This window comes from Carlito syrichta, unplaced genomic scaffold (assembly GCF_000164805.1).
Source record: "Carlito syrichta isolate Samal-C Ts95f unplaced genomic scaffold, Tarsius_syrichta-2.0.1 Scaffold303695, whole genome shotgun sequence".
NCBI classification, from domain to species: Eukaryota; Metazoa; Chordata; class Mammalia; order Primates; family Tarsiidae; genus Carlito; species Carlito syrichta.
The window spans coordinates 740,917-756,437 of record NW_007247791.1 but is presented as its reverse complement, the minus strand read 5'-3'; the positions used below and the strand labels follow the sequence as shown (position 1 = coordinate 756,437).

General features: G+C 40.1%; 1 protein-coding gene across 1 annotated transcript in view; it reads left to right on the top strand.

The window, feature by feature from the left end:
• The window catches only part of ZNF385D (zinc finger protein 385D), a 137,651-nt gene that overhangs the window by 41,341 nt on the left and 80,789 nt on the right, over positions 1-15,521 (top strand). The window contains exon 2 of the mRNA XM_008059075.2: positions 7,604-7,766. Within this exon, the coding sequence (XP_008057266.1) occupies positions 7,604-7,766 (163 nt within the window). The remainder of the gene's footprint in view (positions 1-7,603; positions 7,767-15,521) is intronic.

Below are 15,521 nucleotides of genomic sequence, written 5' to 3'. Positions count from 1 at the left end.
GAATCAAAAAAGATCCCCATAGCCGAGGTAATTTTGAGCAAAACGAATATAACTGGAGGAAGCACACTACTTGATTTTCAAAATATCTTACAAGGCTATAGCAATCAAATAGGATGGTGCTGGTATAAGAACAGATATAGATCAGTGAAACAGGCTAAAAAATCCAGAAATAAATCCACATATTTACAGTCAACTGATTTTTAACAAAGGTGCCAAGAACACACACACACACACACACACACACACACACACACACACACACACACACGATACTCAACCCCAAAAGCCACTGATCTGTTAGGATGGTGATAATGCACACTGATCCCCACCCAGGTTCTATTCAGCCTAGTTGTGCTAATCTCCAAGAGGGTAGAGAGGTGGGGAGAGAGGTATTACAATGACTTAGTGGCCAATTAAATGTTTTCAAATTCACAGTTTATTGTGAGACTTTCTCACTCCAACAGACATGCAAATATATTCAACACACCCCACACAGGCAGAGATAAGAGAGGGGGAACAAATCTTGGCAAGTAGCAAAGGAGACCAGTATGCTGACTGATGAACCTGGCAGGATCGGATTTATTGGGAGAGGCTGACTGGGGAAGAGGGGTGCTGCTCATCTGGGCATAGAGTCCAGCCTCCCCTGTCAATGGAGAGGAAGCCTTGACATTCTCACTGACAGAGCTTCTGCAGGCATCTTGACCAGGGTTCGTTTCTTTGCTGTTTTTATTGCCCTCTACTGGAGTGTCTGTGGCCATCATCACGGCCACTTTTTGACTTCACTTTCCTGTTGGATTTCTGGGTGCCTGGTCACAGCAGACGTCATCTTATCTTATCACCTCAGTCCAGGATATATATGTTTATCACTTTGGGGGACAATTTCACTCTGGGCTGAGTTATTTGTCATAAGCGGTTCCATTTTGAGATATTTAGGATCACAAAACATTATTCTATATCAGCAACATAAAAAAAAACTATATAAAGATGAATAAAAAATTTATTTTTTTATTTTTCCCTAGAGTTGTTTTTAAAATATGTCTCAAAATATAAATCTGAAATAAGTGTTTTAGAGTTTAGGATAATATACTGCAATTTTTGTAGTTTTTCCCCATCTCTAAAACAACAATCTAAGCTGAAATTTAAGAAACCAGGTGACTTTCTTTAAAAATAAAAAAATTAAAAAAGAACAAAGAATAAGAATTTCCCCTTGACTCAAATGTTATCTCCTCTCCCCGAGTAGGTTGATGGGTTGGTGAACTTCTTTTTTTTGAGTAGGAATCTCATTCCTTCGCCCAGCCTGGAGTGCAGTGGCATGCTCACGGCCACTCCAGTGTTGACCCTCTAGGCTCAGGCAATCCTTCTGCCTCAGCCTTCCAAGTAGACAGAAGTCAGAACCACAGGCACGCACTACCACACCCAGCTAATTTTTTGAGTTATTGTAGAGATGAGGTCTCGCCAAGTGGCCCAGACTGTTCTCAAACCCGTGGGCACAGCCAATCCACTCGCCTCTGCCTCCCAAAGAGCTGGGATTTCAGGGGTTACAGACTTGAACCACCTTGTCTGGACTAGTGACTTCTTAATACAAACTGTTTCCCTCCTGTGTACATGAAATGACCCAGTGAAATGAGTACATTTCAAGTACACTCAGAGAGGTGGCTTTGACTTCAGGTTTGAAAGCTATCCTTTACTGAAACAAAGGGAAAAGTGTAGAGAAAAGCAGAGGTATAGGGGAGATAGCCAGGAAAAGTACTGTAAACAAACTGGGGTTTGTTATGCAGATTGAAGCTGATTTAGAATCATCCTTCTTTTCCTGGTACTGAAAGGGATACACACTTAGAAATGGAGATTTCCTTTATAGATGTAAATTTCTCTTTAAAAAGCATAACTTCTACTCTGTTCTGAGAGCTACTCTTGTGTCTGCTGTTTCCCAAAATAATCAGCTTATGCCAATGAGTCACATTTGGGGTGGCATATTATCATCTTCTGTAACCATATTTTGGAGTGGCAGTTCCTGAATCCCATCCATATAATGTTTATTTTAATGAAAATTTAATATGTGATCAAATTGCATTATATCACAAGCTAACAAAGACTGTTACAGCCTGACCAGATTCTTATGACCACTGCCCAGAAAAGAGCCAATGGACTGAGACAGCAGTATTGCAACAGAGAAAGAGTTTAATAATTGCAAAGTAGCTGAGTGAGGTGTATGGGAGATATCTCACAAATCCACCTCCCTGGGAATTTTAGGCTAGATTTTTTTTTTTTAAGAAATAATATGACATGCTGGGTCCTAGGGACTGGGAACTGCTGATTGGTTGAGGATGAAGTAATAAAGATGTCTAAACTATCTTCCTACACAGAGCCAGTTTTTGGGTGCAGGAGAGGTCCCAGGACAGGTTGAGTCAGTTCCTTGGTGTGGGTCAGGTAGGGTCCCTTGGTCCACCAGAATGCAAAGTCTGAGAAATATCTCAAAGGTCAATCTTGGACAAATGTTATCTAGCAATTGGGGAAGATACAGATCTTTTGCATAATGATTGCCTAACTATGGAAGGTATATGGGATCTGCTTATACCCTTCAGCGAACAAACTTCTGAATGCCATGAAGAAGGTATGCATGCCTTAAGTGCTCATTGTTCTTTAAGAGAAAATAAGAAGATAAGCTCTTCAACCTTCCAAGTATCTCCCGTCTCCCCTGGGAATCACAAATAACAGAATTCAGGTCCAGATCACAACATTAGCCTTGAGGACTATTTTTGATTTTATGAAGGTGTTTTTATGATGATGGCTTCAAGTTTAAAATCACATGTTCATGAAAGTTAATGAATTATGGTAACCAGATATGTATGCTTACAATAAATTTCCTACTTTTTGAAACGCATATTAAGACATGTAGCATAAAAACATACAAATTATTGGTGCTAATATAATAAAACAATACCTGAATATTAAATTCCAAGTGAATTTCACAGGATAATAGTAATTTACAAAGAAACTTTGTATTTAGACAAGTTAAATTAGTATGTGTGTATGTGTATGTGTTTCACAATGACAAAACCACTCTCCCACATGTTAGCCATTTAATAATTATTATTTTTGAGTTGAAGTCTCACTCTGTCACCCAGGCAGGAATACAGTGGCACACTCATATCAATGCATCCTCAACTTTCTGGGATTAGGCAATCCTTCCGCCTCAGTCTTCCAAGTAGTTGGAACTACAGACGCATGCCACCAAACCTGGCTTATTTTTGTGATTTATAGACAAGGTCTCACCAAGTTGCCCAGGCTGATCTTGAACCCCTGGGCTGGGATTACAGGCTGAGCCACCACACCTGGCCATTAAGAAATATTTTTATCCACTGGAACTTCATTTGAATTTAAACTGGAAGCCATTTTGAAATATGGAAGATAAAATTTGAAGGTTGAAAAGTCTGACTGTCTCCTGATGACTAGAATGTAGTGACTGCATCTAAAATGGTATTTTGCTCGACAGGAATGTGTGTGTGCATATATTTAATGTCAGCACTTACCCCTGAGATGACACTTATTAGATTTTATGGTGTCATGTGCTATTTCAAAATTGGTATAGTGATTTTTATTACACAGCTCCCTAATCTAATTATTATTTAAAAGTGTTAAAAGAAAAACTTTAGACAAATTAAACCTAACAGAGTTTAATTGAGCAAAGAACCATTCAAGAATTGAGCAGCCCCTAGCACTAGGACTGGTTCAGTGAGACTCTGGGTCTGCCATGTGTCTGAATAACATTCATAGACAGGATGAGGAAAGTGACCTACAGAAAGGAGAAATGAGAAACAGAGGTAGCCCAATTGGTCAGTGCTCTCCAATTGCCTTATTTGAACCTGGTTTGAACAGGTGACTGCCTGCTCGGGTGCTGTGATTGGCTGAGAGCTACTTGTTACAAGAATAGGTTACAGTCTGTTAACACTTCCAGTTAGTTTGCCATTTATTATATGAGGTTCAACAATTAAGTTCAGGAACCATCCTAGAAAAAGTACTCTATACCTCATTGCTAAATATCACTAGTGTCACTTCCAGAATACTCCCCTTGGGAAGCTATGCACCAATGCCAGTGCCAAGTCCAACCGTCAAAGCAATTTTGGAATTCTTTTTCTGGAATGGCCATCAGAGCTGTCGTCATTATTTGTTAGATCTGACAATTAGGTTCGTGAACTTTCCAGTGCCTGCTTATGTTGGCAGCACTGTACAAATAACTGAATTGGAACACCCTCCCTACTTACCTGATCTGGTTCCCAATGACTTTTTACTTTACCTGAAGATAAAGGAAATATTGAAAGAAAGACATTTTGATGACATTCAGGACATCAAGGGTAAGACAACGACTGCTCTGATGGCCATTCCAGAAAAAGAGTTCCAAAATTGCTTTGACGGGTGGATTAGGTGCTGGCGTTGGTGCATAGCTTCCCAAAGGGAGTCCTTCAAAGGTGACCATAGTGATATGATCAGTAATGAGGTATGGAGCACTTTTTCAAGGGTGAGTTTGCGATAGGCCAAATTTAAAACATGTACAAAGGTAGCTTTAGGTCACACTCAATTCAATTTAACAAACGTACACTATTAAAGCTCTATTTTTTTAAATTGTTTTTCTCCCTTCGTTGTGTACCATGATTATCTGGTCCTGTTTTAGTTTGAAGCTACAGAATTCTGAATGTGGCATCGTGACGCAGTCTGCTACTTATTTCACATTTAAATCATTCCTAGGAAAAGTAATTATTTGCTTATGTCTTGTTGGTTCCCAGGTGTCTGGAAGTGGCTTGACTCAGAGACTCTCTAATAAATAATAGGCAACAACTTCCAAGGGAATGTGCTGTGCCAGCCAGTGTAAGCTCTAACTATCCTGCACCTCTCTGCCTCTAGAAAGCCCGAGGAGAGCCAAAGAGATATCTCTGGCCAACTCCTAAAAATCTCTCAGCAGTATTCTTACTTAGGCTTCAACTTTTATACAATCCCAGAAAGATGAAACATGGATGAATAATCAATTCAGTCCAATCTCTGTGCCTGTCTACATCTTTCAAGTGGTCTAAAGTGGTGAGAGAACTGGCTGGGTTTTCTGCATTCATGCGAGGAACAAACTTTTGTACAATTTATGTGAATCAAGATAGACATAGAATGATGGGGTCATTACATAGAGATTAGAAAAATGTATACTGGGATAACCCAGGAGTAGTCCAACAGATTCTACAAACATTATATAAAAAAAATCAGTGATGAAGAAAATTTAAAATCTCTAGAAGGGTTATTTGTCTACGTTAGGTTTCCAACATGTATGCCCCACCCCCGTCCCCAACACCCTCCCCCATCACAATCCTCTTGATCTCCTCTGAAATTCTCTATACTTCATTCCCCTGAAATTCTTCATGTCTTGGTTTCTCTAAGTCACTTGGAACCTTCATATCATTTGATTTGTTGTGTTTTGTTTTCAAATTTGGAGAAGGCTTAGTTGCCTTTAAAAAGAAATCAGATACTGGATAATAGAAATTATTATTATAGAAGTACTTTGGGGTTATTACTCAATGAACACTTGAATATGCCTTTCATGTTTATTTTGTTTTGCACGCTAAGGTATTGGGTGTCTCAATTGGGAGCCCACCAACTGTCAGGCATCTTGTCAGTTCCTTCTCCCTATAGCTCTCTGTCTCTGAGCCATTTCACACAGTGGAGGGCATTGGTTTAGCTGTACTTGTACAAACAGACTTTTTTGTTCGTTTGTTTCTTTTTTGGTGTAAGTACTGACTTGTGGAGTTCTTTTAGAGTAAGTCTCCTAATTTAAAAAAATAAAGAAAAAAGTGACATTCACCTGATCCTATAGTATGTTAAATGAAGTCATACCAAATTTGATATACCACTGATAGATTTGCTAGCGACCAATGAAATGAATACTTTGGAGGCATAAATGGAGATAGCAGAATCACTCCCAAGCTAATCTTTTCATATGTAGTATACATAAAATCTTCACCTCTGTCACCATGGAAAGGGTTACTGGCAGAGAAAAGAAGGGAACTCTGCCTTAATGGAAGCTATGTAGCCGGATGCCTAAGAAGATGTTTGACTAACAACTTGTGGATGTAACTGAAGGTAGTGTATTGCTCTCAAAAGTTATGGCCAAAGACTTGATATATTAAAAAGAAGAATTAGGTAGGACAAAAGAGAAACACAGTTCTGTCGTCAGAGTGTCATTCTCCATGTAGAATCCAATCAGTCCAATCTATCACTGGTTCCTTAATTAACTATAGCATGTCTTAACTTCATATTTTGGCTCATACTATGTCTTTTGATGTTATGTGTTGTTGGGAAACTTGTAACTGATGCATGAGTGTGCTCTCTGTTCAAACTGTTTCTAATATATAATTTCCTTGTCCAGTGTTCTTTCAATAAGGGTACCTAGTCCGTTAAAGATATCTTATCAGAATGATGCAGATGAAGATGTGAACTATTTACTTATTTCTTAAAAGATATTATATTGCAACACGCTACTTATCACATTTGGTGTATTGAAGAGTGATTATTACTTTTTTTGGTAACATGGAACATTTAGTTTAAATAAGCAATGGGAAGTCACGGATAATCTCACAGGAATAATCCTCCACTGAGATTTCTTTTTGTGGAGGACATTTTTAAAGGTTTTACCTGGAAAATCTCCTGATGTGAGAAGCTCCTTGCCCACCCTCACCCCAGCCCCCAGCTGCAAACCCCTTTTTTCCCAATAAATAAACAAGAAATATACATTTAAAAAATTATATTTTGTATCTCAATTAAAATTTCTCCATACCTCTCCCCCTTCAAAAAAAAATACTGTTAGGACAATAAAACTTGGAAAAATATATGTCATTCTTTAAAAAAAAATCTTGGAAGGCACAGGAAAAAGAATTGCACTAGTCCTATTAGTCAAAACACACTGAAGCCTTCTGACCATGGCTGGGGCATGAAAGATTCATGTGCTCAAAAATGACGCGACCTTGAATTTCTCAGATTTCCCTCTGCAAAAAGCTAGGAGAGAGAATCAGGAAATCATTCAACTTCCCACTCCTCCATCTGGACTTAAGCAGCACATTTGCTTTTGAACTCTCATGCTTCAACCTAGTGTCCACGTGCCAGTTTCCCCTCTTGTGTGAGCCTCTCCTTGTAGACACCTGTTGGGGACCATATTAAGACACACTGTGAAAAGAAAAAACACATTTTCCAAGTCAGAGAGGTAAGAGCTACTCTTTTCCAGGCCCCTTGTTAATCTTCAGCATCTTTTGTAGCTGGACAAACACTGTGCAGATGTAAATTCTGATTATTTTTTCCACTCCACAAAGGAAACGTTGTTGATATGTCCGCATTGGGCTTCATGTCCCTTAAGAGAAGTAATACAGTATTTCTTCCTTCCGCCCTACGGGTTGAGAACTTGATTCCCATAGCGTTCTAGCATCATTCTAAACAGAAACCCACTGTTTGGCCACAGCCAGAATTAGCTTGAATGGTACCTGTTATTGAAAGGGAGTCTGTATTTGCCGTAATACAGAGAATGCCAGTTTAGAAATGAGCCTGATTGCATGGTTCATTTTGTTCTCCTTTGTAGAGCCAGGCTGCGGCCCACTACAAAGGCACGAAACATGCCAAGAAGCTCAAAGCACTGGAAGCCATGAAAAATAAGCAGAAATCTGTCACTGCCAAGGACAGCGCAAAGACTACCTTCACCTCCATCACTACCAATACCATCAATACCAGCTCTGACAAAACAGGTTAAGCGATGATCTTTGTTGTTGTCCTCGTCATGGATGTCTGGGGGTTCCCTCCCTTGTCTACCCCCTGTGTCTGTTGACTTGTGTGCCTGCCACATTGACTCACGCTTGAACCATCTTTCTGTAGAATGGTAATTGTTTCCCCTCATTTTTCCAAACGCCCGAGCGATGAACACAATCGCTAGTTACATTCCAGATTTTGCATCTTGAGAGAGTCCTGTGATTGTTTTGAAGGAACACAAGAGTCCTCAAGGGCCTTGAAAGCCATGTCCCCCGTAACCTGTTCTGAGAAGTGAACCTCTCCTTTTTAGTTTTATTTTAAAGATGTGTAGGGTACAATTCAAGATTAGGTATACAAATGGTCATCATACAGATAAAGTTTGGGCCTCTCTTTGGTCCCCGCTTTGCCTGGTTTGAGATCAGGCACCTTTACTGATGTTGTGTCTTCCCCTCACACACGCACACACCACACCAGCAGTATCCCACTACTGCCAATCCCTTTCTTACAGTATTATGGTAAATGGAAATGAATCTTTTCAGTGTGTCGTGTGTGCATCCTATATGCAGCACCTCAGCTTACAACTGCATGGCAGATTTGATTTAACTGTGAGTACACAGCAAAGTATGCTAAATGAATCGAGAAGGCCCCGATAAGGCCATTATGACTGTCAGGCTTTATTCTCATAAATTCCAAACGCTGCATTGTTTTAAGTGGTGGCCGTGTGATTCTGGGCTTGTTATAGCTGGGTAACCTTCCCTCTGCAAATACAGGTAAGTGTTATTGATACCAATTATTCTTTTTAACAGAGTCTTCACAGTGAAATAATGGCCTCTGAATGGCCCCTTGGGATAGCTCCTGCAAATGGCCAGATTATTCACGACAGGGGAAGCCAGCAGGGTTTCCCTAAGCTAGCATTTTAAAGAGGAGACCACTGGTCCTTGCAATTTAAATGAAAGGAAGTCTGGTGTGGTTCATGGATGTACATTTAATAAATCACTTTCTAGAACACTAGGGCTGGTATATGGCAAGCGTTTTCCCGTTCAGACAAATGTAAATTGTGAGGACCCGTTCATGTCACCACCAATGGTATTGTCTATTTTTTATAGACGAGGTCTTGCTCTGTTGCTCAGGCTGGAGTGCTGTGGGGTGATCATAGCTCACTACGGCCTTGAACTCCTGGGCTCAAGCAATCCTCCCACTTTGGACTCCCAAGTAGCTGGGACAACAGGTATGCCACCATACCCAGCTAATTAACAAAAAAAAAATTGTAATGGGGTCTCGCTATATTGCCCAAGCTGGTCTCAAACTCCAGGCCTCAAGCAATCCTTCTACTTCAGCCTCCCAAGTGGCTGGGACTACAAGTATGCACCACCACACATGGCTAATATTTTATGTTTTGTGGAGACTAGGTCTTGCTATGTTGCCCATGCTGATCTCAAATTCTTGGCCTCAAGTGATCCTTCTTCTCAGCCTGCCAAAGTGCTGGGATTACAGACATGAGTCACTGCACCAGGCCTGTGATACCTTAATAAGAAAATCTTCTGACCATGACTGATGAAAATAGAAAGTGTGAAACAGCAAATGAATAGAACAGATAAAAACAACTTTATTGCATGTGGTAGCATCCACTGGGCACATGTAGCCTTCCCAAGCATCATGACAATGCTTGCTCCTATGTGAACTTATAAGGGATAGTGTGGTTCTCTCTGAGTTCTCATGGAACACTGAATGTTCTTTACCCAGGAATTGTGGTAGATGCGTTGTGCCCCCTCCCTGAGACATCCGGGTTCTCCCTGAGTGCATCTGTCATCTTGTACCTAAACACCTGGTCTGGCATGGAGCAGGTGCTGAGTAGAATATACACGCATGACTGAAGTTTCATTCACCCCTTTGGACCTCTGATATGTCCAAGTTTGTGCTACCATGTAGTAAAGGGGGAAAAGTGCTTGTCATATTCATTTCTTTGGTATCAAGAGTAAATACTGGATCAAGCCATTTTGTTAATTTAGATGTAAATCCTCACAGGGAAAGCATTGTCATTTTCTCTAATAATTGAAGACTCACTGCTTTATTTTGTGTAGTAATATACCAGGTGAATATAATATCTGTTCCCAGATATTTGGAGCACAGATGGGGCCCTTAATACTTGACACAGAAATGCAGAAAAATGCAGAAATCTTTCTAATACAAAGAAGACAGGAGGTAGGGATAACAAAGAGATGAGTTTGATGTTAAGGGTTGCCATAACATTTCTCCTTACCCCTGATTTTTTCTCCTTTTAGACGTTTTTATCATAAATGGGTTTTCGGATTATCTTGACTCTTCTTTAAAATGCAAGAACCCTTGGTATGTTAAGGATGCATGTAATTGAAAAAATATATATATGCGTGGTTGGTAGAGCTGCTAACTTGATTTAGGGAAGGCCCCCAAGAGTTTTGTCTCTGTCAAGTAGATGAGTTGTGAACATACTTCCATCCTGCAACTGAGAGACAGGAATGTGTCAACCTAAAATAAGAAAAAGGGTCAGAGCCGGGCTCGGTGGCTCAGCCTGTAATCCCGCGCCTTTGGGAGGCTGAGGTGAGTGGATTGCCTGAGCCCGTGGTTTCAAGACCCGCCTGGCAGCGAGACCTCATCTCTACAATAAATCAAAAAATCAGCTGGGCGTGGTAGCGCATGCCTGTAATTCCGGCTCCCAGCAGGTCGAGGCTGCGGTGGCCGGGAGCGGCCACTGCCCTTCAGTCTGGGCGACTGAGTGAGGCTCCAACTCAAAAAAAAAAAAAAAGAAAGAAAAAGTGTCAGAATCTAGAAGGAGAGTTTATGCAAGTGTGAAATTTGATGATCATCACCCAGAGAATACAGATTTCAAAGACTAGTAGCCAGTGTTTCCAGATGCGGAAGTTTGTGATTGTTTAAGTAGGTGACATCTTTCTATAGGAGGTGCACCACATAGTTACAGCAGTCAGGTTATGTATAACCAGGTGAGGTGGTCGTTGCATTTGGGAAAGATCTGTTTAATGTTTTGTACTGAAGGTTTAACCGTCCTGGGATCTTTTGCACCATCCGGTCTAAATAAGGTACAGGACAATAAAGGAGACAGTTAATCTATAACAAAGGGCAGTAATTGGAAAGGGAAGAGATCTGGTCTCTGGTGTTTCCTAGTCATTTACAGAACAAGAACAATGAGGAAGAAAGTCGATCTATCATCTAAGAAGAAGTTGCAAGCATGTGATGTGACCTCATCTTCAGTGTATAGTGCTTAACTTCTCCACTTGCATAATAAATTCAGAGAGTTGAGACTCTCAGAGAGGATAGGGTGACTAGAAAGGAATGGATTTTCACAGAACTTCTTAGCCAGGAATAAGAAGAGAAAAGTGACAGACTTTTAAGAGAGAGATTTAGAAGAACAGTACAAGAAAAACAAAGATGGAGAAACGAGATGCGCCCCGCTGGAGAATGTTGCAGGAAAGCAAAGGAGTAGAAATCTGTAGGTTGTGACCATAAGGTCCAGCACTGATGTACAAAAGTCATCCAGGCTCTGTCCTTTTAGAAGTTTAATGGTAACAAATTTTGGATTGATCTTTGGGGAGAACCTACCAAAAATAAACTTGTCAGAGTTTCCTAACAGTGGGGATGGTGTTGAAATGGCGAAACACCCTTCCAAACTGGAGCCAGAGAATATTCCAGAAGGTCACAACGGATAGTAAAGTCTGTAAAGTTAGTGCAGTTATCCTAAAGCCAGAGAAAGAAAGTGATTGGCAGCAGGAAGGACATTGCTTTCCTAACCCACAAGGAATTTATTGAGAAAAAGAGAAAGCCATATGGGTTGAGAGACTGAGGATTCCAGCATACTCATCAAATATTTCAAGCTAAATTTTGTCTTTGGTATTTAAACACCTTGTCTATTTTTAAATTTTTTTGTAGAGATGAGATCTCATTACATCCTAGACGGTCATAGATGGTCATTGGACGGTTTTGGCCATAGATGGTCATTGGATGGTTTTGGCCATAGATGGTCATTGGACGGTCTTGGGCACAGACGGTCATTGGACCATAGACAGTCATTGGATGGTTTTGGTCATAGATGGTCATTGGATGGTTTTCTAGCACCAACATTTAACAGGTTTTTAAAAGAAAAAGGTCCTTCTCTTGACATCCTCTCCAACTTTCTCTCCATCCTGTCTTTCTTGGTTTTGTTTTTAGTCCTGCACTTCACAGATTTGAAGGCCTTTAGCTGTCTTTGGCTCTTCTCTTTCTCTCAGTCAACGCGTCTTTGTAGGTGTTGGAATCCACTTCCCTCCCATTCCTGGGAAGCATCTTTCACGGTTTCACAGATTTTAAAAAATTTTTGTTTATCTTTTATTCTATTTATATATCTATTTTGAGATGAGGTCTCTGTCACCCAGACTGGCGCATAGTGGCACAATCCTGGCTCACTGCAGCCTCGGCCTCCTAGACTCAAGTGATCCTCCTATTTCAGCCTCCCGAGTAGCTAGGACTACACCACATGCCACCACATCCAACTACTTTTTTAAATTTATTTTTCATTTTTTATAGGGATGAAATCTCACTGTGTTGCCCAGCATGGTGTTGAACTCCCGGGCTCAAGCTGTCCCCCCACCTGAGCCTCCCAAAATGCTGGTATTACATACAGGCATGAGCCACCACTCCCAACCTTCACACATTGTTACTACCCAAATCCTGGCCTTGTGTAGATCTGTGTTTTGCCCACATATTTGTCCTCAGTTCCACGCAGGTTCAGTCTCCTCCAATTTTATGCCATGACAACCATCGTCTTTGCTCTACTCTCCAGTCATGCCACACAGTGCATAGACCACATCTCTTACCTGTTCAGAAATCTACTATGTGCATCAATGCTGGACCTAATGGTCACAACCTACAGATTTCTACTCCTTTGCTTTCCTGCAACATTCTCCAGCAGGGCGCATCTCATTTCTCCTTCTTTGTTTCTTGTACTGTTCTTCTAAATCGCTCTCTTAAGTCTGTCACTTTTCTCTTCTTGCTCCTACCTAAGAAGTTCTGTGAAAATCCATTTCTTTCTAGTCACCCTATCCTCTCATATTCTTGTTAAGAAAGACTTTTTCAGCCGGGCTCAGTGACTCAGCCTGTAATCCCGTGCCTTTGGGAGGCTGAGGTGAGTGGATTACCTGAGCCTGCGGGTTCAAGACCCGCCTGGGCAGCGAGACCTCATCTCTACAATAAATCAAAAAATCAACCGGGCGTGGTAGCGCATGCCTGTAATTCCGGCTACTTGGAAGGCTGAGGCGGAAGGATCGCCAGAGCCCAGCAGGTTGAGGCTGCGGTGGCCGGGAGCGGCCACTGCACTCCAGTCTGGGCAACAGAGTGAGACTCCAACTCAAAAAAAAAAAAAAAGAAAGAAAGACTTTTTCTATGGCTTTTTACCTCTCCCATTGCTAGATGGCATTCCCCTTGAGAGTACATATTTGATTAATCATTTTGTTATTTTTTCTTTACAGCGTGCTTTTTGTATAAAAGATAAGTAAACAGTTTTAAAACTTGGAGCAATCAATCTTGTGTTTTTATTCTTGAATTGAAGCATAGCAAAACTTTAGATTTTTATATTTCTGTATAGATGGTTCCTTGAAAGAACAACAATTCTCATTAATACAGGGAATTCTTTGATATTGGTCATCAAACTGCAGCGCTACAAGTTTTAATGAAAGCTGTCAAGTCTAACTCATAAGACATTTTTGTTGTTGTTATTTGGTTTTTGAGATTCTCTAGTTGCACACATAAAGAATACTTGACATTTCTAGTGGCCCTTCAGTGACTATCAATCAGGAGTTAATTAGTCTATTGAGTATATGGATTTACCTTAGTCATCTAATTGGTAAGTTCTAAGAACATTTTTCCCTGGTTCTATTACATAATTCTTTTTATCAAGTTTCAGTGAATTGCAAGGATATTCATCAGATAAAGTTACTAAATCACAATTTAAATTTGCACTTTTTACTCTTATGACTCTGTCTTGTTTTTATCCATTTCCCCTTTTTCTTTTTAATTTTAAAATTGTAATCCAAAGATGTTGTACTCATCAGACTCAAAGGTACCAAAAGTGAAAGACTTTTTGAATCTATTGTTGGGAATGTCTATGAATGCAAAGGAATGTTCATTTGCTGTGGTTTAATAATTGACTCTGAGCGTTTGTTGGAATTCACATCATTTGGTCAGGGATTTCAAGTGATAAAGATACTTTTTAATGATAAAGAAGTTATCTGATGTAAAATGATGGCCAGTGATTGAAAACAAACACATTGTGAAATAAAGCCTCATGGGAAAGTCAGCTCTTCATCGAGGATCTGGATTACTGCCTCCTGCACACCACTCTTCTGAGCCAGCTGCTTACATCAGGCCCAGTGCCAGACAAAGCTAGGTGCTACAGATTTTTTTTTTCCTTTTGATTTAGGTATAATCCAAATCGTGACAATGGTCCACAGATGATAAAGCCTGTAGAAAAACAGTTTGTAAGGAAAAACCAACCTCCATGACATTTAGAAAACAAACAGTGGGGGACGAGTGTTAATTAACTTTTCTTTCTGTTTTTCTAAAGAAGGTAAAAATAGTTTGCTTCGCTTGACTTAAGCTTCCAATAGATGTCCCCAGTATTGAAAATTATAGTAAAATACAAACCAGGCTTAATGTCAGAAAGTCATTTAACTATTATGTATGTGTCGTATATTTGTATAGATTATATAGTATATTATATATCATATATAAATACAAATATTATACACACATTTATTTATGTGCAAGATTCTGACTTTTGTGACTGTTTCTGAAGTACTCTACCAAGTCTTCATAATCAGCCATATGCATTTTTTTAAATAAGAGAGACAGATGCTTTCGTGGGTTAGAAATCCTCAGCTCTGCTAAAGTTTAAGAGGAAATGTAAAGTTGTTTGAGAAGGGACCCATTTTCATCAGCTCTTACAGATCTGGTGCAGTGGGGTACAAATGCCCCTCTTAGCGAGGTGGAAATCATCACTAGCTCCCGGGGCCTTTCTTTTCTCACCCATTCACCCAAACAAAGCCTCCCTGGAACAATCACTCCCTTGATAAAGGCCTCCATGGCTTGCATCTTGGCACGGGCGTTGAAGCACCACTGTGAGACCATTTGTGCCTAAAGTGATTTTTCTTTTCTTAGCATTGGCTCATGACATACTTCAGATTGGTCAAAGAAAGAGAATTTATCAAGTGTACCCTTCTCAAGATGTGTGATAAGTGCCAGAGAGTATGCTTGGTAGCAGATCTTAGAAAGATTGAAAAAGAGAAGGGAAGTTCAGAAGTGGGGAAAAAAGCAAGCACTTCTCTGAATATCGTGGTTCTAAGATTTTTGTATGTGAATTGGTGATGACAAATTGTACATTGGGGTGACATGAAAATAACAGAGAATATTCTATCCTATTCTTTTCTGTGCATGAGGAAATCGCGATGAATGGTATTTTGCTGCTTCTATGAGGCTGATAAAAGTTTTGACCTAGATACATTGCATAAAACTACTCCTTGAATCACAGAATTTCACAATGAATTCCTCATCTTGACAGGAACATGTTGTCTTTCTCAACATAATGAATGAGCGAAGCTGTAGGGATCTCAACTTCCTAACGGACCTGTCATCTAGCTTTGCTTGGGTGTTAGGTGTACGGGGTGTGTGATAAGGAGGGAATTAAGAGTAAACTGATAAGCTAGTGCATAATTTTATGCTATGGTTTAAGA